Source organism: Callithrix jacchus, chromosome 5, assembly GCF_049354715.1.
Source record: "Callithrix jacchus isolate 240 chromosome 5, calJac240_pri, whole genome shotgun sequence".
Taxonomy (NCBI): domain Eukaryota; kingdom Metazoa; phylum Chordata; class Mammalia; order Primates; family Cebidae; genus Callithrix; species Callithrix jacchus.
The window spans coordinates 6,987,328-7,012,064 of NC_133506.1; the positions used below are offsets into that span (position 1 = coordinate 6,987,328).

The following is a 24,737-nucleotide window of genomic DNA, read 5'->3' on the forward strand; positions in this document are numbered from 1 at the left end:
TCATGCCTGTAATCCCAGCACTTTGGGTGGATCACAAGGTCAGGAGTTCAAGACCAGCCTGGCCAAGATGGTGAAACCATGTCTTTACTAAAAATACAAAAATATTAGCCAGGCATGGTGGCAGGCACCTCAGCTACTCAAGAGGCTGAGGCAGGAGACTGCTTGAACCTGGAGGTCAGAGATTCCAGTGAGCCAACATTGTGCCACAGCACTCCAGCCTGGGCGACACAGTGAGACTCCGTCTCAAAAAAAAAAAAAAACAAAAAAATATGCAAGGCCAGGCGCGGTGACTCACACCTATAATCCCAGCACTTTGAGAGGCCAAGGTGGGTGGATCACTTGAGGTCAGGAGTTCGAGACCAGTCTGGCCAACATGGTGAATCCCTGTTTCTACTAAAAATACAAAAAAATTAGCTGGGCATAGTAGTGAGCACTTGTAGTCCCAGCTACTTGGGAGGCTGAGGCAGGAGAATCACTTGAACCCAGGAGGCAGAGGTTGCAGTGAGCCAGGATCGTGCCATTGTACTCCAGCCTGGATGACAGAGAGAAACTCCATCTCAAAAAAAAAAAAACACTCCAAGACCAAGACAATTCAGACAACATGACAATGAAAAGTTTCCGTCAAAGGACACCAAGGTTAGGATAGAGATAGGCTAAGAGGAGAGTGTGCAAGCTAAAGAACAAACAGTATCAGCAGGTGTTTTTTTTAAACAATATTTGTGTTTAAAAAAAAACCAACCCTGCTGATATCAAAAAAAGACAAATGATGCGAAGAGAAAATATGGGCAAAGGTTAGGGGTAAACAACTCACGGCAAAGGAGACCCAAATAGCAAGCACGCTCAGAAGACGTGTAACCTCACTAGTAATCAGGAAAAAGCAAATTACAATTATAACAAGGCATCAGTTACTTCTCACTCATGAGACTGGCAAAAACTGAAAAGCTTAACTTGTGGGGAAATGGGCACTCTTGTACACGGCTGGTAGCAGAAGTCTACATTTTGGAACAACCATTTTGGGATGCAATTGGCGAATAGCTAATAGAATTTAAAATGCTCCTTTTGACCAGGTGTGGTAGCTCATGTCTGTAATCTCAGCACTTTGGGAGGCCAAGGCAGAAGGATCACTTGAGGCCAGGAGTTCAAGACCATCCTAGACAAGATAGCAAGACCCTGTCTCTACAAAAAATTTAAAAATTAGCTGGGTGTGGTGGTGCATACCTGTAATCCCAGTTACTAGTGAGGCTGAGATGGAAGGATTCCTTGCATCCAAGAGGTTGAGGCTTCAGTGAAGTATGATTATTGTGTCACTGTACTCTAGCCTAGGCCACAGAGTGAGACTCTCAAAAATGTACCTTTCTTGCCAGGCATGGTGACTCATGCCTGTAATCCCAGCACTTTGGTAGGTTGGGGCAGGCGGATCACAAGGTCAAGAGACTGAGACCTCCCTGGGCAACATGGTGAAACCCCGTCTCTACTAAAAATACAAAAATTAGCTGGGCATGGTGGTACACACATGTAGTCCCAGCTACTCAGGAGGCTAAGGCAGGAGAACTGCTTGAACCCAGGAGGCAGAGGTTGCAGTAAGCTGAAATTGCACCACTGCACTCCACCCTGGTTACAGAGCAAGACTCTGTCTCAAAAAACAAAACAAACAAACAAACAAAATTACCTTTTTCTCCTAACTATATGCTGTAGAGAAGTAGAGAAGTTCTTCCACTTTGGACCTGGAGATGGGTACCAGGATGCTCAGTGCCACAGTGAAAGTATAGGAAGGAACTTTAAAGGAGTCACACCAAATACACTACATCCACAATAATTGTTCAGGGACCAGGACTAGCCCCAGGGGCCAAAAAGAGACTTCATTTTTTACCAACTTTATCTTTAATGCTTTATTTATTTGATTAACAAAAAGAGAAGAGGAAACAAAGATAAGAAAGCATTAATGATTATCACTCTAATAGTAGGTACATGGTTGGTGGTTGTATTCATCTTTGCATTTTTCATTTTTTGAGATGGAGTCTTGCTCTGTCACCCAGGCTGGAGTGTAGTGGTTCAATCTCTGCTCACTGCAACCTCTGCCTCCTGGGTTCAAGTGATTCTCCTGCCTCAGCCTCCTGAGGAGCTGGGATTACAGGCACGTACCACCACACCCAGCTAACTTTTATATTTTTAGTAGAGCTGAGGTTTCACCATGTTGTCCAGGCTGGTCCTGAACTCTTGACCTCAGTTGATCCACCTGCCTCAGTCTCCCAAAGGGCTGGGATTATAGGTGTGAGCCACTGCGCCTGGTGTATTTTTCTAGACTTTAAAAAATTTCTGGCTGGGAGCGGTCACTCATGCCTATGATCTTAGTATTTTGGGAGGCTGAGGTGGGCAGGAGTTGGAGACCAGTCTGGGCAACATGGTGAAACCCCGTCTCTACTAAAAATACAAAAATTAGCCAGGCATGGTGGCATGTGCCTGTAATCCCAGCTACTTGGGAAATCAGAGGCAGGAGAATCATTTGAACCTGGGAGGCAGAGGTTGCAGTGAGCTGAGATGGATGACATCTCTACCTTGGATGACAAAAGCAAGACTCCACCATGAAAAAAAAAATTTCTGGCCAGGTGCAGTGGCTCACGCATGTAATCAGCGTTTTGCAAGGTCAAGGCAGGTAGATCACTTGAGGCCAGGAGTTCGAGACCATCCTGGCCAAAATGGTGAAACCCTGTCATTACTAAAAATACAAAAAATTAGCCAGGTATAGTGGCGCATGCCTGTAGACCCAGCTACTCAGGAGTGGAGACACAAAAATCAATTGAACCTGGGAGGTGGAGGCTGCAGTGAGCCAAGATTGCACCACTGCACTTCAGCCTGGGTGACAGAGTGAGACTGTGTATGTATCAAAAATGAAAAACAAACAAACAAAATAAATTTCTGCAGGGTGTAGTGGCTCACTGCAATCCTAGCATTTTGGGAGGCTGAGGCAGGAGGGCTGCTTAGGCTCAGGAGTTTGAGACCAAACTGGGAAACAGTGAGACCTTGTCTCTACTAAAAATCAAAGAATTAGCCGGGTGTGGTAGCGGGTGCCTATAGTCCCAGCTACTTGGAGGCTGAGGTGGGAGGATTGCTTGAGCCCAGGAGATGGAGGCTGCAGTGAGTGATGATCATACCACTGCACTTCAGCAGGGCGACAGTGAGACCTTGTCTCAAAATAAAAATTAAAAAAAAAAAAAGAGAAAAAAACCACAGGCCTGTAATCAGAGGGGAATCTGAATCTGGGCCACAGATAAATTTGGGAGGTATATGGAGAAAAGTAAAAGCCACAGAGTCAACAGGTATTTATAGCAAAGCAAGTAATGGTAATAATAGCAACTAATATTTATTGCATGTTGACACAGTGCCAGGTGCTGCACTCATCACTTTACATAGATTTACTCATTTAATCCTAAGTGGTAGGAATATAACCATCTCCAGTTTACTTATGAAGAAACCCAAGCATACAGGATCTAGATAACATCTGAGGTCACGTAGCTAATAAGCAAACAGAAAGAGGAGAAACACTAACATCTAAACAGTGGGTGGAAAGAAAGGAGCCCTGATACAGGGCAAAGAGGAAAATGCTGAGAGGCTAGATTACAGCAGGGACAGGTGGTGTCTTAGAACAGGAACGTTCAGGAAGGTCAGGCTCACAGGATCAGGTGCCACTGGGAAGTCAGGTGAGAGAAAGACTGAGAAATAACCCCCGGCAATTTGGAGGTCACTGCTGACCTCAGTGAGAATGCTAACAGTGGTGAAGGAGAGCTTTGCTGGGGCAGGTTAGTAAGCCGTAGAAAGCAAGCAAGTGGGGACTTGGAAAGACAACTGTTTGAGAAGGCAAGGAGACAGAGGCAAGCAAGCCAGAGGGAGATGGCTACACTCCAATAGTGAGTATGAGGCCAGGCGCGGTGGCTCACACTTGTAATCCCAGCACTTTGGGAGGCCGAGGCGGGCAGATCATGAGGTCAAGCGATCAAAACCATCCTGGCCAACATGGCGAAACCCCGTCTCTATTAAAAATACAAAAATTAGCTGGGTATGGTGACATGTGCCGGTAGTCCCAGCTACTCGGGAGGCCGAGGCAGGGGAATCACTGAGGCTACTTGGGAGGCAGAGGTTGCAGTGAGCCAAGATCGTGCCACTGCACTCCAGCCTGGTGACAGAGCAAGAATCTGTGTCAAAGAAAAAAAAAAATGAGTGCGAAATTATCAGAACATCACTGGTTTCCAGTAAGGACTTGCTCTGTCTTAGGCTCGTACATTGATGAGCTCAGTTGATTCTAAGAGGGAGGTGGCATACGACAACACTGAAGGCATGTTACTGTCACTGACTCACTCAGTTCTCACCACAAGATAGTAACAAGAATCATTACCAGCTTATTTAAAAAATGAGGAAACTGAGGCACAAAGAGGTAAAATACCCTGTCCAGGCTATGCAACTAGTGACCAAGTCAGACTATGATTTCGGGTACTCTGGCTTTTAACCTCTGTTCAAAAATCTCTGTAAATATTGACATGTAAAGGAAAAAATAAAAGGCAGAGAAAAGGTTATAAGAATGAAATTAAGTGTTTTGTTCATACTAAGTATAATTTCTGATGTCTATTAAAGAATTATTAAGTCAATTCATCAAATATTAATTAAGTTTCCGGAGATACAATATGAACAGACACCAGTTTACTGGAAGATGCAAAGAATAAGCAAGGAACTGGAGGCTACTGAGCGTCTCATGACAAGGGAGCCCCTTGATGGGGTGAGAAGCAGCACCGAAGCCAGACTGCCTGGGTCGTGGCCTCAGACATGTTATTAAATGACCTGTGCCTCCATGTCTCCTTTAAAATTGATAATAGCATCCACCACTCTCGGCCAATGGAATGCACCGAGGGTAGGGCCAATCAGGGATGGAAACAGAGGCTTTAGGTTCAAGTCACAGGCTCTGGAATCAGACAAAGATGGCTTTGAATTCCAGCTCTACTACTCACAGGCTGTGTGATCTTGGGCAAGTTACCTAACCCCAGTTTCCTCACAGGCAAGCGAGGAGGGTGAAATCAGGTAATTCTCATGCAGCCACACACAGCAGGTGCCGGATAAATGTTAGACATTGTTATTTCAGTGAAGACAGTTCTGGCTGGAGGTAGGGCAATCTCAGAGGAATGGGAGGTAAAGCCCAGATGACTTGGAGGGTTAAGTAAGCAAGACCAGGGAAGGGCGAAGAAGGGCCAAGGTCAGCGGTACTCACGTTGGTGAAGGGAGGCTTGTGATGCTGGTACTCAATCCAAGGAGGGACAGCCAAGGTGCGGTTTAGCAGCTTTGCAAATGCCAGAGAGCCCAGGAAGTGATCGGCCTGGTTCCCAAAACGCCCTGGAAATGGTACATTGAGGGTGAGGTGAGGCCAGGGGCAGGGAGGGCATAGAGCATGCAGAGCTCAGTAAAGTTGTGGAGCCAGGGGTAGAAAGTCAGGGATACCAAGGAGAACTAGGGGAGCCGGCAGCATGAGAACAAGTCTGGACTCTTGAGTCTGATATCTTCAGGTCCTGCAACAACTGCTTCCACCACTCCAGGTTCCTTGCTGTTTCCCCAACATGCTCTACAATTCCCATCCCCACCCCATGCCTCTGCTCTTGTCCCTCAGCCAGAAGAGCCCTTCCACCTCTATCTCCATTCACCTGCACATGGAGTGGCAACTTGAATGCCTCATTCACTGGGCTCCTTTCACCAATCCCTTGCCATACTCCCTTTCCCTCCTCTACCCCCTACTTGGCTCTGAGTTACTTCAGTTCTTCAATTTTCCTCAAATATCTTTGTGGCCTTTGTACTGGCTGATTCCTCAGCCTATGAATGCCTCAGGGGCAAGAAGCCTGTGTGATTCCTTTTGTTAACCCCAACCTGGCATCAGTTCATTCATTTCGCAAATATGATTGAGAGGCCACAATGTGCCAGGCTCTGTGCTAGGTGCTGGGATACAGGAATGAACAAGAAGGACAAGGCCTCTGCCCTCAAGGTACTCACAGTCCACTGAGGAGACAATAAATATGTAAACAAAGACACGAAAAATGCTGACAATTGCCAGAAAGAGATGAAAAAACTTTGGTGATGGGGTAATGAGATTACTTGGGTAGAGGTCAGTTAAGTCCTTTCTAGTGACATTTAGGTTGAGACCTGAAGGATGGGAAACAGCTGGTCAGGCAGAAATGAAGGGGAGGGTTCCAGGCATAGGGACTGGCACATGCAGCAGCACAGGCTGAAGACCTGAGCAGGTGTGAGGAATGCAAAGGAGATTAAGTGTGGCTGCAGCTGGAGGATCAACAGAGAAGGGAGTTACGGAGATGGCCAGAGGGGGCCACATCATGCAGGGCCCTGAAAGCCATGGTCAGGAGTGTAAAAGCCACTGGGGGCCTTAAGAAGGAATGATGCTCCACTTCTATCTACAATGATGATCCACCACAGCCATTTCCACCACACAGCTGGCATGGCCTTTAGATTCTCCTTACCCTACTCTCTTTATATTTCCTTAGTATTCATCATCCTCTATGAAACTATGTACTTATTTTTTTTAAATGTTTATCCCTTTTTGGTTTTGCTTGTTTTGAGACAGGGTCTCACTCTGTCGCCCAGGCTGGCAGTGCAGTGGCACAGTCAGAGCTCACTGCAGCCTTGAACTCCTGGGCTTAAGCGATCCTCCCACCTCAGCCTCCCAAGCAGGTGGGACTACAAGCACATGACACCATACTCAGCTTTTTTTTTTTTTTTTAGATTGGATTTCACTACGTTGCCCAGGCTGATCTAGAAAACTTGCTTCAAATGATCCTCCTGTCTCGGTCTTTCAAAGTGCTGGGATTACAGGAGTGAGCCACCCGCCTGGCCTACTTACTCTCTATTGTTTGTCTTCCCCAACTAAAGTGAAGGCTCTACACGGACACGGGGAAAGCCTGTCTAATTCACTGGCATATTCCCAGCAGAGAGAACAGGGCCTGGCATAGAACAGGTGCCCCATAAATATTTGCTGAATGAATGAAGGAAACACCAGGAGCCAGCGTGGGTCAGTGACATCAAGTTCTGCCCCACTAACTCCATGTACTGGACCCTGGGCTGGCATAGTCCTCGAGCAAGTCACGTAACCTCTCCCAGCCTCAGTTTTCTCATCTGTCAAATGGAAGGTTGGACACGTTGGTCCCTCTGTGCCCTTGCGACTAGGGCAGAGAGGAGAAGAGCATGCTCTGACCCTCTCTGAGTTCTCTCCTGGACCTGTGAAGGTGTCTCTGGGCGCATCAGAGGAGTGGCTTGTCCTATCCTGGCCTCAGTTCCTCCATTTGAGCAGAGGGCTCGGGAGGCCTTACCCATGCAGGGGCAGTAGAGCAGGTAACCGGCCGGGTCCCAGGAGCCTGCAGGCATCCCCGGGAGCGGCAGAAGCAGCAGCAGGAGAGACACACGCAGCAGCGGTGCCCACGCGGCGGCGCCCATGTCGGCCGGGGAGCCGGAGCCAGCCACCCCAGAGTCGGGGAGGGAAGGAGGGACGCGAGCGTCCGCCCCGCTCCCGACGGTCCCTGAGCGCCGCCCGCGCACCGCCCCGGCCGCTCTAGCCCGCAGGCGGGCGGGACCATAGAGATCCCGCGGCACCGCCCCCTCCACGACCCGAGCGCCCGCTCGCGCGGCTCCCACAATGCACCGCACAATGGCCCGACCGCCGCCACTACCGGGGCCTGAGCGGGCCTGGCGGAGCCCGAGCGCGGCCCGGCCCGCAGCGCGGGGCCCCGAGCGCGGTGAGTGCCGACGAGGGCCTCAGGGGACGGCGGGGAGCGGGGCGGGAGGCCGTCTCGCTACGTCCGCGCGCCCTGTACCCGGAGCGGCGGCGCCCCTCCTCTTGGGCCCCTCAGCGCGGTCGCCTACATCCCCGACCCGGGGCCCGGTCTGCGCCAACCCGGCCCAGATGGGCCCCGGGGCGACGAAATCTCTCCTTGGACCCATACCTGTGTCTGTGGGACCCGAGGAAGCCACTGGCCCCTTCCCTTCCGAGACCTAAAGACGCAGTTCTGAGGGTCTCCCACTCCCGGCCCCCAGACTCCCTGGAGACCCAGATAACGCGCTGACCTTACCAGGGACCCGGGTCTGGGGGACGCAGATAAGCTGCACCTGCTCCCTCCCTTCGACACGCCTACCCAGACCCACATAACCCCCTTTCCTGCCCCAGATAGCCCGCTCTGTACCCTGTTTCATTTTCCAGACTTACATAACCCCCTTTGAGGCTTCCCTTAAATATCTGGGTCTGGAGAACTCGGATAAGCCCCACCGCGGTTCCCTCCTCAGTGACCATACTCCCAAGCTTTCAACATCTTCCATCCCGTTACCCATTTTGAGACCCTCTTGAAATTCAGAGGATTCACTTCTGACTATCTCCAACCCTCACAGCCCTCGAACCCTTAGAATCCCCCATCTCATTCTTGTGGGTTTCCCTTAGAGACCCAGGAAACTTGCTCATGATTCCTTCCCATCCTCATTCTTCCTTCCCATCCCGGAGACTCCCTCCAGACTTCTCCCTGAATTTCCCTTGCTTCTCCAGCCCTCCACTCCCATCCCTCCCAGGCCCCGGGAGAGAACCTTTCTCACACCACAGTGGGGTGGTCTAAAACCTGGCCTGGGATCCAGGCTGCGGCCCACCTTGGTGGGGAGAAAGGGCCCTGTTAGGTGGAGGATACGGGGACAACAGTGTCGGGGAATTGGTGCTTTCACCTGCAAGCATAGCGTGTCTCCTGGCTTGTGTGTTTTTCCACCTGTCAGCCTGGGACTGTTGTTAGTCTGGCCTTGGGTTTCTAGCCCTTCTCTCCTAAGGTGAGGGGCGGGGGTGCCAAATCAGGTTTTCCCCCCTGAAAATAGGGTTGTGGTGAGTTGCAGCCATTTGTTCAAGGCCTCCCCAGGAGTGGGAGGCAGCAGGAATCCGAGGAAATAGTGAATCAAAGGGACTCCAAAGAGGGCCCATCTACACTGACAGAAGAATTAGCAGCCTGAGAGTAAATCCAACCCCTGTTAATCCTGTTTGATGTTTCTTGGAATGATGCAAGTCATTGAGACTCTCCAGCCTCCCTGTAATTTAATTCTCCCACCACTCTGGAGTGGGCGACGTGGGGGAGGGGGGCGACAGCATTCCCATTTCCCCTTTTCTCACTGTTTTTCAGCCAACCAGTGTGTCTTTAGGATTTGTTTCTGATTCCCAGATCAGGATCTGGGGTTTTTTTTCTTTCTTTCCTCTAAGTCTATTTATAATTTCCCAGTTGCTATTTTGGGTTCTGCTTAAGGGAAGATTCTACCCCAAGGAACGTTCCGGGTCTATTTCCTCCGGCAGGTGTTGAATTGAGTTCTTCAGATCCCCAAGTAACTCTTGGGCAGGAGGATAAAAGCTATTTTAGGGTAGTCACTGAAGTGGAGCTGTTAATCCTCTGTGGGTCTCTTTAGTTAAGAACACTCAAAGATTAACCCTTTCCTTGTGCAGAGTGTTATCTCTCAACAGTTTTTTAGCGGGGAGTTGGAGAATTTGAGTGTGGCAGCAGAAGGTGGGAACATGCAACTCAGTACAAAAACAAAGATAATAGTTCTCTTTTGTTGGGTGCTTCTAGCAGGCCAAGCCCTGTGCTGAGCCCTTTGCATACCTCACTAAAATAATCCTTACAGCAAGCCTGTGAGGTAAGTATTTTTAGCTTTACAGATGAGGAAACAGGCTAATAATGGAGAAAGAACGCAGTTTCTATAGAGATGATGTAACACCATAAAACTATAGTTTCATCAGAGGGCAGCAGGCATCATAGCACATAACAGGGGATGGACAGACTGGGGGGAAGTATGTCTCAGTTTCAGGTTCCAAAGAGGACTGTACAGAGTTTTTAGCAAGCATTCCTGTTTGGGATATGGAGCCCTAATAATAGAAAAGGGTATAGGAAAGTGGCTATCTGCGCAAGAGAGAACTCTGGCCCAGGAGATGGTGCCTGGAGGGCGGTAAAGTAAGAGGCTCTTTAAAGGGGAATGTGCCGAAGGTTAGTTTTGAGGGAAAGGGGGAAGATTGCATTCTGTGGGAGACAGTGGGAAAGGAAGGAAACTCGTTCTGAGGCCTGAGAAGTAACATTAAAGAGGAAAAAAAGAAGTACTACTCAGGCCTTCTGTGGAAAAAGAGACAGGCCTTCTGGCTTAGACCTCAGAGAAGGCACTGCATGTATTTGGCACACATTTTATGTCAGCCACTTTCAAGAGTATTATTTCACTTAATCTTATATATGAATCTTACAGGTAAGGAAAATAAACCCCTATTTTAGAAAGTGAGGAAACTGAGGTTCAGAGAAATAAAGTAACCTGCTTATGGTTTCCCAGCCAGTAAGTGGCAGCTTTTCTGATAGCAAGTCCAAGGTTCTTTCTGTGCTACCTCCCCTTTCAGATCAGGTACTAGAAAGAATCTTAGGCTGAAAATATACTGAGTGATACCAGTAACTGGGAAGGACTGTGTTTGTTTTATGGAAACAGGTTCTGTCAGCTTCTCTGTAGTCATTAAGGTTAAAATGTGAGACCAGAAGAGCAGCTTTGAAAGAGAAGTAGAATTCGTTCACAGTTTTGCTGAGGAAGGACAAGTCTGAAGGAACAGGCATTCCGATTATGTGAGACAAACCCAGGAATCTTTCTGGATTAGAGGAGTTTGCAGAGAAAGGGTGGAGAGAGAGAAAGAAAGACAGACAGACGAGATCCCCAAAAGGGTTCCTAGGTAACCCTAGCAGCTTTGGTTATCCAAGAGCCTGCTGGTGATTGTAGGTGGGGACTTCCCTGTGCCTTTTGAAAAGTATAGGAGAGCAGGATCAGGGTGTTGGCTCTTTTCTTTGTGAAGACATAGCCCTATTAAAAGCAGATCAAGGCAAGCACATGGCTGCTACTTTCCTCCTTTGGTTCTATCAGTACAAGCTCCTTAGCCACCACCAGCCTGTTTCCTAGAAGCCCATTACTCACTCTTTCAGTAGTAGCCTACTAAACTACTGTGTCTTGTTTGTGCTTGTTCAGGAGAACAGATGAGGTAGACGTGTGGGAGGTGGGGACGTAATGTTCTCTTTCTGAGTTTGTGTGGAGTTTCCAGGGCTAGGATCCTCTCTCACATCAGCCAAACTGATGTGACTTGTTTCCTTCTGGCTGCTATTCCCAACTTTCCAGAGGCTGAGGTGCATGATTTCTAAATGAAAGGGGAGCAGAATTTGACTTTGAAGGTAGAGTAATTCCCTCCAATCTAAACATGCATACTGAGCACACTCTACTCAATTCCAAGGTGCATAGTAATCGCTGGCATTATAAACAGGTAATTCCACCCTTGCAAAGGAGGAGGGGACTTAAACAATGAAAGCCCAAGGTCACAGGCCTTTGAGGTTTATAGAGAAGCAGGCACATATGCCATAATGACTCGAAGGCTTAAGTGGGACTGGTTTTTAATGCTACCTACCCCTCCCCAGCATGTGATTTATGCAAAATGCAGCCACCTTTATACAGATCTTTCTAGACAAATCTCCACTCGTGATGGGGATGTGTTTATCATATTACATCTCAGTGTTTCTTCAACAAGAGGAATGGTTCCTGAACAGGACGTAGCTCATGTTAATGATGAGCAAAGCTCTCTGGGGCATGAACCCGCTGATCCCATCATCTTGTTCACGGCCAGTCTGTTGGATGAATGGTCACTGTAAGCAGCAGGTGCTAATGAGCTGAGCAAGCATTCTGTGGCCCACAGCTAGTTTGTGCGTTTGGAGCCCTCCCCAGATTCTCATGAATAATCCTGACACCCCCTTTTCACATGGAAAAGCCTCATGATCAAATTTTGGCCTGATCTTGTCAAAGGGAATCCCCCTGTTATAGCAGGTTGCATTGTGGTTGGTGATCTGTGGAGTATGAAAGTGGGTCTCTTGGCCCCTTTTGAGAGTCAATGTAACTCCCATCCTCTTCCTCTGAATTGGTATCCGGAAAGGAGCTGTGTCATCTTTGCACATCCCCTCTTCTGTTCAACAAGAGAAAGAATCAGACTTCAAGATTTTGGCTCCCCAGTTGGGAATAGCTGTGAACCCAGTTTAGACCAGAACTACCTGTGTGTAGGTTAGTCCCTGAAAATCAACCTGCATTCAGTGACTAGTTTACCTATCTGAAAGAAAGTTGAGGCCGGGCACGGTGGCTCAAGTCTGTAATCCCAGCACTTTGGGAGGCCGAGGCGGGTGGATCACAAGGTCAACAGATCGAGACCATCCTGGTCAACATGGTGAAACCCCGTCTCTACTAAAAATACAAAAAATTAGCTGGGCATGGTGGCGCGTGCCTGTAATCCCAGCTACTCGGGAGGCTGAGGCAGGAGAATTGCCTGAACCCAGGAGATGGAGGTTGCGGTGAGCCGAGATCGCGCCATTGTACTCCAGCCTGGGTAACGAGCGAAACTCCATCTCAAAAAAAAAAACAAAAAAAGAAAGTTGAGATTCCTGTTCTAGATATTAGGTATATAGAGATGAAAGAGATATGATTTGAGCCCTCGAGGAATCAGGCTGTTGGAGAGGCCTAAATGCCAGACCGTTACCTGCTTCTAATGGAGATGCGCATATATACTCTGAGGGTCTGTAGGAGGGGCTTCTCAGCACCTGGGGGTATTGGACAGGCTTTGCGAAAGAGGGATGATCTGGGCCCTGAGACACAGAGACCCAGAGAAGTGGTAAAGGTTAGGATGACACCAGTCCTGGTTTAAGGAAAATACTAAGAATCTGCTGTTGCCTTCTCAGACCCTCCTGATGCTGATGCACTGCTAAGAAACACATCTGGTACCAGGGCTGACCATCCGGGATGTAAATTTCCTAAGTAGAGGCTTCCCCTTCCTTCTCTCTTGCCTTTTGGGCATTTTATTGCTCCTTAGCACCTCCATGAGGGGGAGAATGTGAAAAGTAATGGACGAGGAGGTGCCAGGGTAATGAGATGGAGGAACCACTATCTCTAGGTTTGATGGAAAGGATATAAAAGTGAGGTCCAGAAGAGAAAGTTTGAAGTTTTGGGGTTTTGGTTCCTCACTTTATCTTGTTTCTTATTAGCCTAGACAGTACTAGTAATAGTAGCTACCACTAAGCACTTAATGGATGCCCACCCTTCTGCTGAATGCTTTATATTAATGAGTTCATTTAATCCTTAAAACATGTTTACAATTTAGGAGATTATTATGCCCATTTTATAAATGAGGAAACAGCTCAGGGAAGTAATTGGCTGAAAGTCACACAGCTTCTAAGTGGAAGGGCTGGGATTGGAATGGGATCTGTCTGCCTCCAGAGCCCATGTTCTCATGGGACTGGGCTCCCTAACACCAGGTGTTCTGATGTTTCAGGTGAAGAGATTGTTTTCTGAAAGCTGCGTTCGAGGCTGTGACAGAGCTGAAAGCCCGTGTGGAGCGGATGGGGAGGCTTTCTGAATAACATGGCCCTTTGCCATTAGCCTTGCCATGACCACATTTTTCACCAGCGTCCCCCCCTGGATTCAAGATGCAAAGCAGGAGGAGGAAGTGGGCTGGAAACTAGTTCCCAGGCCTCGGGGCCGGGAGGCGGAGAGTCAAGTGAAGTGCCAATGTGAAATTTCGGGGACACCTTTCTCAAATGGGGAGAAGCTGAGGCCTCACAGCCTCCCCCAACCAGAGCAGAGACCATATAGCTGCCCTCAGCTGCACTGTGGCAAGGCTTTTGCCTCCAAATACAAGCTGTATAGGTAGGTGACACTCTCGTATCTCTTCCTGCCCTGAGGTTCCCAGAGGACAAAAGCAGAGAGACCCTGCCTAGTGTGGGTTTTTAATCTGTGGCAGAAGAGTGGAGGTTAATTTGTCCTGCAAGTATAACCTGAATGCCAAACAGTTGAAGTCACTCACTAAAAAGTGATTCAGACCTTAGAATCTGATAGGTTGCCTCCCAAAGTATTGGGATTACTGGCCTAAGCCACTGCAGCCAGCCTTCTTAGACCTTCTTAGTGATGGTCTGGGTGCCAATGTTCAGGCAGCCTTGAGCATTTTCTTTTAATTTGAAAGAGATGGGAGTCTTGCTGTGTCATCCAGGCTAGAGTGCAATGGTACAATCAGCTCACTGCAGCCGCCAATTCCAGGGCCCAGGTGATCCACTCACCTCATCCTTCCAGGTAACTATGATTACAGGCTTGAACCACTGCACCTGGCTATGTTTTTAATTTTTTGCAGAGATGGGAGTCTGGCTGTGTTACCCATGCTGGTCTCAAACTCCTGGGCTCAAGTGATCCTCCCACCTTGACTTCCCAAAGCAGTGAGATTACAGGCCTGAGCCACTGCACTTAGCCCTGAACATTTTTTTTTAATACTGCCTTCCTTACCTTTGTCAGGTGATGGTCTGAATTTTAGCTAGAAGTTAGGAATCAGTATTTGAACTTTAGAAGGAAAAGTAGACCTTCTGGTCTTGTCTGTAAATTTTAAAGTAGAGGCTCAGAGTAGGGACATAACTTACCCAAGGTCATATGGCTTCAGAGGTCCTGCAGTGCCTCTTCTACTGAATCAGCCTGCCACTTACTCAGATAATTGTGCCTGTCTCCCTGTTGCCCACTGGGTCAGCTGCTTTTCTGAAACTTGTAAGCCCAAGAACCCTTACTTAAAGTGAAATTAAAACATAAAAGCCCTGACATAAGGCAGATAGAGAAGAACAGCTTTGGTTGCTTTGGTGAGGATGGGGAGGCATGGCCAAAAGCCATTTTGGGCCAGGCATGTTGACCTCCCACTTGTAATCACAGCACCTTGGGAGGCTGAGGAGGGTAGATCACTTGAGGCCAAGAGTTAGAGACCAGCCTGACCAACATGGTGAAACCCTATCTCTACTAAAAATAAAAATTAGCTGGGTGTGGTGGTACATGCCTGTAGTCCCAGCTACTTGGGAGGCTGTGGCAGAAGAATCACTTGAACCCAGGAGAAGGAGGTTGCAGTGAACTGAGATTGTGCCACTGCACTCCAGCCTGGGTGGCAGAGTAAGACTGTCTCTCAAAACAAAAAAAAAACAAAGGTAATTTTGATTTTATCCTTTCCATTAGAGGAACCATGAACTTGCCCTTTAGAAATGAGATAGATTGGCCTGATGCACAGTCATCCAATCATCTATTCATCTGCCCAACGTTATTGAGCTCTTGCTCTGTACCAGGCACAGTGCTTGGTGTGAGGAGTAGTGAGCCAGACATAAGAGGGTGCTGGCCTTCTTTTGTTTCATGGTCTTAGCAGTGGGCATAGACAGTAAACAAGTAAATGTATGAACAAGCAGACCAAAAAAACCTCAGTTCCTCATCTGGAAAAGAGTTAATAAATAGGAAGGGACTAAAATAGGCAATAGGGTAGCATGGTAGCCAGGATTGTCCTCTTGATAGTTCTGTGGTCCTCAGGAGTGCTTTGATTCTCTGCGTGCTCCTATTATCTTAAGGGAACTCCAGTCAAGGCCATACTTTTAGGTTTTCTTTTTTTTTTGAGCAGGGTCTCTTTTTTTTTTTTTCAATGGGTTGCACAGGATGGCCTTGAACGTGTAGAATTGTCTCCTCAAGCACCAGAACAACTGACCTGAGCCACAGCGGCTCCCAAAGCTCCTGTTGCTGGGTCTCACTTTTGCCCAAGCTGGAGTATAGTGGAGTGATCATAACTAACTGCAGCCTCAAACTCCTTGGCTCAAGTGATTCTCCTGCTTCAGCCTTCTGAGTAGCTGAGACTACAGGCATGCACCACCACCAAACCCGCTAATTTTTGTATCTTTTTAGAGACAGAGTCTCTTCCCTGAGTTGTGCAGGGTGGTCTCAAACTCCTGGCCTCAAACAGTCCTCCTACCTTAACCTTCCGAAGTATTGAGATTATTGGCATGAGCCACTGCACCTGGCCTTCTTAGACTTTCTTAATGAGGGTCTGGTTCCCAGTAGGAGGCTGCAGGAAAAGTCCTGGGTCAGGAGGCAGGAGCCCTGACTCCACATATAATTTACTATGTGATCTTAGGTGAGGTATTAAACCACTTTGGGCCTCAGTTTCCTCACCTGCAAAATGAGGGAAATGAACAGTGGATCACTCAGCACCTCCCTCTCTACATTTTCAGTTACATCACAGGAGGTTGACAGTAACCCACACAGTCTTGAACACTCTTGAGCATACACTTGTAGCATGTTGGCAGTGCATTTGTTTGATACCCTCCAGGGAGAAAGGATCCCTGGGTGCTGTACGAGAGACAGCTGTTGCATACCTGACTGAACATAGGTGTTCTGAAGGCCTGTTTAAATCCAGCCCCTGCTACTTACTGACTGGTGGGTGAGGGGGCAGCCCTGTGTTTCAGACTCCTTGTCTGGAGATCAAGGTTAATGACACAATTTATGCAGAGCCTGGCAAACAGTGGATGCTGAGTTGATGAGCTCTGAATTGCAGTTCCTGGATTCTGAGCCACTTTTCAACCATATGGGATCAGGTAAACCAAGGGACACTGAAGTGCCATACCATTAAAACATTTCTTGAAGTGTTACTGGTTAACATGGCAAGCAATTCAAATGCTACGACAGGCATGCAGTGAAGAATGAATGGCTCTCCAGCATGAGCGCCCTAAGAGTGCGCATGCCTGTGCGGGTTACTGTCAACCTCCTGTGTTGTAACCAACGTGGTAATGTAGAGGGGGGTGTTTGCTCCCCAAAGGCAGCTGGGGGTTGGTTTTTGTGTATCCTGAGACATTCAAACGTATATATTCCCTTCTTTATTTTCAAAAAAGAATGTATTACATGCACTGTATTGAACTTCCTGTTTTGACTTAGCCCTGTATATCTTGGAAATTTGTTCTAGATAAGGAAGTTAATTTATTTATTTAGAGATGGAGTCTCGAAGAAGTTTATTTAGAGACAGAGTCTCACTCTGTCACCCATGATGGAGTGCAGTGGTGCAGTCATAGCTCACTGCAGTTTCAAATTCCTGGGCTCAGGTAATCCTGCCTTAGCCTCTTGAGTGGCTAGGACTACAGGTGCATGCTACCATGCTCACCTAATTTTTAATATTTTGTAGAGACAGGATCTCGCTATGTTGTTCTTGAATTCCTAGGCTCAAATGATCCTTCTGCCTTGCCCTCTCATAGTGCTGGGATTACAGGCATGCACCACTGTGCTCAGACTGAAAATTTAGATATATTTCACTTTCTCTTTATTGTATCATTTTAAATTATTTAAATGTAATTTTTTAAAAAAGGAAATACATTCATGTAATTCAAAATTCAGAAGGTACAAAAACTTACATGATGAAAATTCTCCATCACACTCATCCATAAGCTGTTTGGTTCTTTTTCCCATAGGCAGCCACTGGTATCGGTTTCTTGTATATCCTTCCAGAAATACTTTAGGCATATGCAAACAAACAAACATATTTTTTTTCCCTTTTCACATAGAATACTATTCTACTTCTACTATTCTGCCTCATTTTTTCTACTTCCTGTCTCTTAGCAGCATATTCTCTGTAAGTACATATAAAGCTTCATTTTTTGAAAAGTTGAGTCATTTTATGGACTTATCATAATTTCTGTAATCAGTTACCTATTGAAAGATTGGTTGTTCTGATTGTTGCTGATTTTTTTGCTACTTCCAGCAATGCTGCAAAGAATATCAGTACACATTATTTTGCAGGTAAGCAAGGATATCTGTGGAATAGAATTGGTTTGGTATTGCATTGCAAGCCTTTGCTATAGTTTTTGTATCTAGTTTCCTATTAATGGACACCTTGGTTGTCCAGTCATCCCTTGTGATCTCCCCTCTTTCTGCTCTCTCCCCTCTCCCCCTTCTCTACCCCAGGCACATGGCCACCCACTCAGCCCAGAAACCCCACCAGTGTATGTACTGTGATAAGATGTTTCACCGCAAGGACCATCTGCGGAATCATCTGCAGACCCATGACCCTAACAAAGAGGCCCTCCACTGCTCTGAGTGTGGTAAGAATTACAATACGAAGCTGGGCTACCGGCGCCACCTGGCCATGCACGCTGCCAGCAGCGGTGACCTCAGCTGCAAGGTGTGCCTGCAGACCTTTGAGAGTACCCAGGCCCTGCTAGAGCACCTGAAGGCCCACTCACGCCGGGTAGCAGGCGGTGCCAAGGAGAAGAAGCACCCCTGTGACCACTGCGACCGGCGGTTCTATACTCGTAAGGATGTACGGCGGCACCTGGTGGTGCACACAGGCCGTAAGGATTTCCTGTGCCAGTACTGTGCCCAGCGGTTTGGCCGTAAGGACCACCTGACGCGTCATGTCAAGAAGAGCCACTCGCAGGAGCTGCTCAAGATCAAGACAGAGCCAGTGGACATGTTAGGCCTACTCAGCTGCAGCTCCACAGTCAGTGTGAAGGAAGAGCTGAGCCCTGTGCTGTGCATGGCCTCTCGGGACGTAATGGGGACCAAGGCCTTCCCTGGCATGTTGCCCATGGGCATGTATGGTGCCCACATCCCTACCATGCCCAGCACAGGTGTGCCACACTCCCTGGTGCACAACACGCTGCCCATGGGTATGAGCTACCCTCTGGAATCCTCACCTATCTCTTCCCCAGCTCAGCTCCCTCCAAAATACCAGCTTGGATCTACCTCATACTTGCCCGACAAATTGCCCAAAGTGGAGGTGGATAGTTTTCTGGCGGAGCTTCCTGGAAGCCTGTCTCTCTCATCCGCTGAACCCCAGCCCGCCTCACCTCAGCCGGCGGCAGCTGCGGCCCTCCTAGATGAAGCACTGCTTGCCAAGAGCCCCGCCAACCTCTCTGAGGCCCTCTGCGCTGCTAATGTGGACTTCTCCCACCTATTGGGCTTTCTTCCACTCAACCTGCCCCCATGTAACCCACCTGGGGCCACAGGAGGCCTGGTCATGGGCTACTCCCAAGCCGAGGCACAGCCCCTGCTCACCACTTTGCAAGCTCAGCCTCAAGATTCCCCAGGAGCTGGGGGACCACTGAACTTTGGGCCTCTGCACTCCTTGCCTCCAGTCTTTACATCTGGCCTGAGTAGCACCACCCTGCCTCGTTTCCACCAAGCATTCCAGTAGCCCCTACAGAGGCCCTCAGCTCAGTTTTTGGCTCTGTTAGGGAGCCTTAGTACTCACCCCGTCCGTGTCCCCCATGAAGGCAGCTGAGCTTTCAGAGCTGGGTTAAAAAAAAAAATTCCAGTGTCTGTATGGAGCACTTGGTTTGGGGGTTCAGGCTCCAGGATCAATTCCAGAAGGAGCCTTGAGCCCTAACCCTGTGAAAAGATCTCATACCATAGGACTTCAGGTATTTTTGCTTTTATTTTTTTGACCTGAATCGGGAGCCACACTTGGCCTTCTCCCTCTCCAAAGCGCCAGAACCTCCTCCTCTTTGGAGAATGGGAAGGCCTCTTGGAGACACAGAGGGTTTCATCTTGGACGACCTCAAGAGAAATTGCCCAAGAAGCCCGCCTTCTGGTTCCAACCTGCAGACCCCACAGCAGTCAGTTGGTCAGGCCCTGCTCTAGAAGGTCACTTGGCTCCATCGCCTGCTTCCAACCAATGGGCAGGAGAGAGGGCCTTTATTTCCTGCCCACCTATGCCTACTGTACCAGCGCCTCTGTTTTCAGTCAGTGTTGTCCAGCAACGGTACCGTTTACACAGTCGCCTCAGACACACCATTTCACCTCCCTTGCCAAGCTGTTAGCCTTAGGATGATTGCAGTGAACACTGTTTACACACCGTGAATCCATTCCCATCAGTCCATTCCAGTTGGCACCAGCCTGAACCATTTGGTACCTGGTGTTAACTGGAGTCCTGTTTACAAGGCGGAGTCGGGTCTTGCTGACTTCTCTTCACTTGAGGTCACATTTTTCCCCCGTGGGGAAATAAACTGACTTTGGACTGCTTCAGTCTCTGCCATCTTCCATGACTGCATCTGTTCCTGCCTTCCTCGGCGGTATCCACAGAAGACAGACAAGAAGATTGGAGCAGTTTTCTCACAGGTCTGCAGTTCTGTTTTTCTCCAAGTACATTATGACCCCCCTCATCCTCCTCTTGAACTGGAGAGGGGAAGAAATGAAAGGCATACCCACATCTGTCACCTCCCCATCCCATAGTCCCCACCTTGAACATCATGAGCTGTTATCAGTCTTGGAAGCAGAGACTCTGGGTTGGTGTGGATAGCAAAGGAGGAGGTCTGAGCCCCTCATTTGTCTTCCTCCCACCTGTCCTTTTTCCAGGAAGTTGTGGAATTGTTGAAGAGGAGTTTGCAGAAAGTTAGGAATGGGCACATAGTTAAGTCCTAATCTATGGGTACATTGTTATGTCCTAAACCAAAATTTTCCTTATCCACAATGTCCCGTCTGTCCCTTCCACTTTGCAGTGGACTCAGCCACTGTGCATAGGCTTCTTTGCTCTCTGTCAAATAACTTCCACTTTCTTCTTGTGCTGCCGTCCCCGTCTCCAGTTTTGCTCCAGTATCCAGCAAGGTTTCTTGCAACAAATGATTAGTTCTTCTCTTCTGACTTGTGGGGCTTCCTGCTGTAGAGAGCACAGCCCTTGCCCAGAGCCCAGGAACCCCATCCTTGCTTCATCTCAGTTCTTCATGGGCTTCACTCTTCCCACTCATGGAAGGGAGGCAGCTCAGGGACCTCCACTGTGGGACCCTTGAGACATCTCCACTCTGATTCAGAAACACACTTCTACCTCTTTACTGTTAGCTCTTGACAGATGCAGTCAGCAGTTTCTGGGCACTTCTCTCAGGAGGTGCCTGATGCTGACTTCTCTACTAGGATTTCAGGACAAACTACCAAGGTACTGCCTCAGCCTCCTCCTAGTCCCCCCTCAGCCACCTTCTGTCTAGTCTCACTTGGTTTGTCATGAGGAACTGAGCAGGTTCAGGACTCAGGCTTCTGCTTCAGCCCAGGCCAGTACTCCTTGTTTGAGGTGAAAGCCTTAAAATTTAGCTCCCTAGCCCTTGATTGGAAGCAATTTGAAGTGTGTTTCGATATAGGCAGGGTAGCTTGGGATAACTTTAAATAAAAAAACAAAACCAGATATTAAAATGTCTGGTAAGGTTAGAATCAGACTAGATGATTTGCTTCTAAAAATTAGTTTCAGTGAGTCCCAGGGACTAATTAAGGTTTATTTTAAAAAGCGTCTACCTTGGTACGCAGCCACCTCCTGCATGCTGTGCATGTTATTGGGACTCGTATTATAGGCAATAGTATGTGAGAATCCAGTTGGGACTCGCTTTTGCCATTCTCCTCGTTGTATCTGGTCTTCATCACTAGACCCAGCAACCCTTCTCCCCTTAACTGCCACCTTCCCTACACCCTCAGTTTACAGAGGCCATTGGGCCTCTGCTGCAGAATACAAAGTCCTGGGCTGTTAGAGGAGTCTTGTCCTCTCTGCCTGCCCTTTCCTGTCTCTCCCTCGAATTCTCTCTCCCTGTAAGTGATGCTGGGAAAGTCATAGGACTGGCAAAGCAACTGTTTAACCCCCACCTCTTGTCTTTTCTCCTTGCCTTCCCCACTTTTATGTCTTCCAGTCTATCTTGTCTTTCCTTTCCTCCTCCCTCAGTGTCCTCACCACCCACAAGTAATTTTCCTATCACTGTGAACTTTGCTGGTACAGAGGAATAATATCTGCCTTCACCTTTTTTTTTTGGACCATAGCTAGCCAGCCATTTCTTAAACCTCCCTTCCTAAAATCGGGGTGGGGTGGGGGAGAAGGGAAAAGAAAAAAAGCCTTAGTGGCCTGGTTCAAAGGATAAGAATAGCTTTATCCTACACTCAGTACCCAAACTCACTTCAGTATGCTTACTGAGGCCATGAGAACCTGAGGTGCGTCTGCCCAGCCTGGGAGCCATGCCGTGTGGCAAAGACCAGTGAGGAACCAGGAAAAGAAGGGGTGATGTCCCCTTTCTCTGCCACCTCCAGCCTCTGTGGGCAATGAGCTGTCCCCCTCCCACCCTACACAGTAGCTGGTCAGGGCTGAGCCCAGTCCTGGGAGTAAGGGAATGGCATACCCAGATGTCAGCTCAAAGGATCTCTGCATCATCTTAAAGAGGTGGGAGGCAGGGAAAGGAGCACCAATGAGGTTACCCCTCCCCCAACCTTTTACAAATGGCATTTTCTTAATTGAAATCCGGGAAGCAGGTGTGATTACTTTTTTGCTCATAGATATTGTCCTAAGTTGGAATTCTCCCACTGCCCTAAAACTTTCCCTAGTAGTCCTTTAAATTCCCCCTTCCCTTTTTGGTAGCTGTTTTCTCCATCCTGTCTCCACCTCCCCTCTTATCTAGGAGCTATTTGTAAGCACGATTTTTTTTTTTAACAGGTTATATTGTACAGGATCAATATTTTGCTTTTTAACAAGGATATTTATGTAATAAGAAACTTTGCCTTAGGCAGGTGTTGGCCAGAAAAATCCAGATTCCTCTGGGACCCCACCCTGGCCTCTCCTGGAGCTCTGAACCTGCTGTGGAAGGAATTGGCCGTGACCTTTGCCTCTGGAGAGTAGGGTCTATGGCAAGGGAAAAGGGTGTTCTCCATAATAATCTAGTGCCTCTATGGAGGGGTTTGGAAAAATTCCAGTTCAATTTCTTTGTGTGTCAGCTGACTTCCTTAGCTGATTCTTCCCGCTCACACCTCTCCACCCCTGCATATTTGGCACTAGAACTCCTAAAACACCACTTCTCATGCTTCTCCCTCCCTACCAGTGGTCAAGGCTTTGGAGCCACTCTTTTGTAACTCCAGATTATTTAAAGAGAGAAAAATACAAGACAAAAATCTTCTAGCACTTTGTAAACACAGTGAATAACCTCTTGGAGTATTTTTGGCTTTATATAAAACAAGGTTTTTAATTGTAAAGTATAAGTGCCATTAGAAAATGCACAGGGCATATCTTTGTTAAAGTAGATTTTTCAATGTTTTACAGAATTACATTTTCAAAAAAAGGTTTTTATAATGAAGTTGTTTATTAAAAACTTCTGAATGATGTGTTTGGGAGTTGTGAACCTGTCTGATTGGGAAAGGGTTGGAGAGAGCCTGGAATTGGGAAGAACTGGAATCTCCAGACATCTTCAGCATCCAGGATGATGGTGAGTGTAGGGCAGACAGTAAAAACCCCTCCCATCAGCACCTGCAAGCTTTGTGCTTTGACGTTAAATACCTTATTTGTATGTCTTTGAGGTAAGTGGCATAATTCTATCTTGGATGCAAGGGTCAGACCGCCAAAATCCAATTGGCTTCACACAGTGAAATTGCGTGTAACTGAAAAATGCCAGCCGTAGAGCAGTCTTTAGGCTAGTTTTGATCTAGTGGCTCCACACGTTGGCCTCAGCATTCCTGTTTCTCCCTGCTGTCATGCAGTTGTAACTTCATCCACAGGCCCTACAAAGTAGATTTCCCCTTTGTGTGGGAATGAGCAGAATGCTACCTGGGTTCCAGACCTGCCATTCTCACACGTTGCCGACCAAAAGGAAGCAATCCTACGGGCTCTCAGGAGAGGACTCGCCACGGAAGCCCCAGTAAGCATCCTGTTTCATTGGCCTTGATGGGATTCTGTACCATCCCAAACCAGTCACCATATGCCAGTGACAACAAGGCTGAGACAGGAGGAGTGGTTTCTCAAAGGAAATTTGGGGCACTGTTAGGATGAGGAATAGATGCTGGTTGTCCAAGAAAGCAAAAATGTTCATGCTCATCACTGCCCAAGGTGGACAGCTGGTGACAGCTAGGACCTGACCTTACCTACACTTGTGCCCAACCACTGGGTTCAAGCAGACTGCTGAGAGGCTTAACAGGGCTTCGTCTGACCTTGACCTTGCTAATGAAGGTCATCACCACTATACTGGGCGCCAACCCTTGTGCCGAGATCCTCCCATCGGGCTCAGACTGAACTGACTTCTGTGGTCTGGAGCCAGTGTCCATGGCCAAGCAGTGCAGGTCACTTGAAGTCCAGCCCAAGAGCCTGTGGGGGCATTAACAAGTGCAGGTGTTTTGTGTACAAAGGCAGTGGGTTGACCCTTCATCTTTGGCCTTCTGCTTGACAAATGTTCAGTGTCCACCCCAGTAGGTTAAAACTCTAGCTAGGACCCTAAGGAAATCCACCTTGCTCCCAAAGGAGTGTATACCACAGTAGGGTCAGAGGGTTTAGATGAGGGAGCTGTTGTATCTGTTGGTCAGGAAAACGCTGAAAGCTTTCTGGAAGAGGTGGCAAGGACTTGGGCAGAGGTAGGGGGTACTGACCTTCATGGGTCACAGTTCGGGAGCTGAGACCACAGGAACACAGATTTGCAGGATCAAGGACTTCTGGGGCTGGCTCATTCAGCTCAAGAAGACTGAGGATGCCACCATGGAGGACAGCACTATCTTCAAGGAGGAGGCAGCAGAGGAGGTGGAGAAGCAGCAGGTGGGGGAGGGAAAGTCTGCCCAGGTACAGACCCTGCACTTAAGGCTAGAGTCCACCTTTGGAAGGGTAGCCTTTGGGCCTAGGACAAAGTGAAGCAGGATCCGCCTGGCTTCTGCCACCTAGCCCAGGAAGAACCAACTCCTGTTGGAGAAACCAGGCAGATGCCCACTCACTCCCTGTTTATAGCATTTAACACCCTCTCTTGCCTCAGATCCTTCCACTCCAACCTTGCTTATTTTCCCCACATGAATATTTCAAGCACCTTCTTTCCCTACATGAATGCGTTGAACACCTTTGTGTGGGAAGATTACCATTATCTGGTTTGAATCTGGTC

At 48.1% G+C, this 24,737-nt stretch overlaps 2 protein-coding genes across 5 annotated transcripts in view; one reads left to right on the forward strand and one right to left on the reverse strand.

Moving 5' to 3' along the window:
* POFUT1 (protein O-fucosyltransferase 1) overlaps positions 1-7,568 on the reverse strand; it is a 31,208-nt gene extending 23,640 nt beyond the window's left edge. For both annotated transcript variants that reach the window (XM_008995557.5, XM_035298132.3), the window contains exons 1-2: positions 7,353-7,568; positions 5,255-5,376 (exon numbers count right to left, since the gene is read on the reverse strand). In XM_008995557.5, the coding sequence (XP_008993805.3) occupies positions 5,255-5,376; positions 7,353-7,476 (246 nt within the window). In that variant the 5' untranslated portion in view covers positions 7,477-7,568. The remainder of the gene's footprint in view (positions 1-5,254; positions 5,377-7,352) is intronic.
* Positions 7,569-7,677: 109 nt separating this feature from the next.
* PLAGL2 (PLAG1 like zinc finger 2) lies at positions 7,678-22,989 on the forward strand. 3 transcript variants are annotated; one of them, XM_035298131.3, is made up of 3 exons: positions 7,678-7,775; positions 13,359-13,749; positions 17,836-22,989. In XM_035298131.3, exons 2-3 carry the CDS (start codon positions 13,490-13,492, stop codon positions 19,064-19,066), a joined length of 1,491 nt encoding a protein of 496 aa, XP_035154022.1. In that variant the 5' UTR covers positions 7,678-7,775; positions 13,359-13,489; the 3' UTR covers positions 19,067-22,989. The 3 variants fall into 3 exon arrangements, with proteins under 3 accessions (XP_035154022.1, XP_002747459.1, XP_054111115.1); XM_002747413.5 differs by having other exon boundaries at positions 13,376-13,749; XM_054255140.2 differs by lacking the exon at positions 13,359-13,749.
* The last annotated feature ends 1,748 nt before the right edge of the window (positions 22,990-24,737 follow it).

Coding starts and splice junctions, on each gene's coding strand:
- PLAGL2 (XM_035298131.3), top strand. CDS start 13,490: ATGACCACATTTTTCACCAGCGTCCCCCCCTGGATTCAAGATGCAAAG. Junction 13,750..17,835: donor TCCAAATACAAGCTGTATAG/GTAGGTGACACT, acceptor TCTCTACCCCAG/GCACATGGCCACCCACTCAG.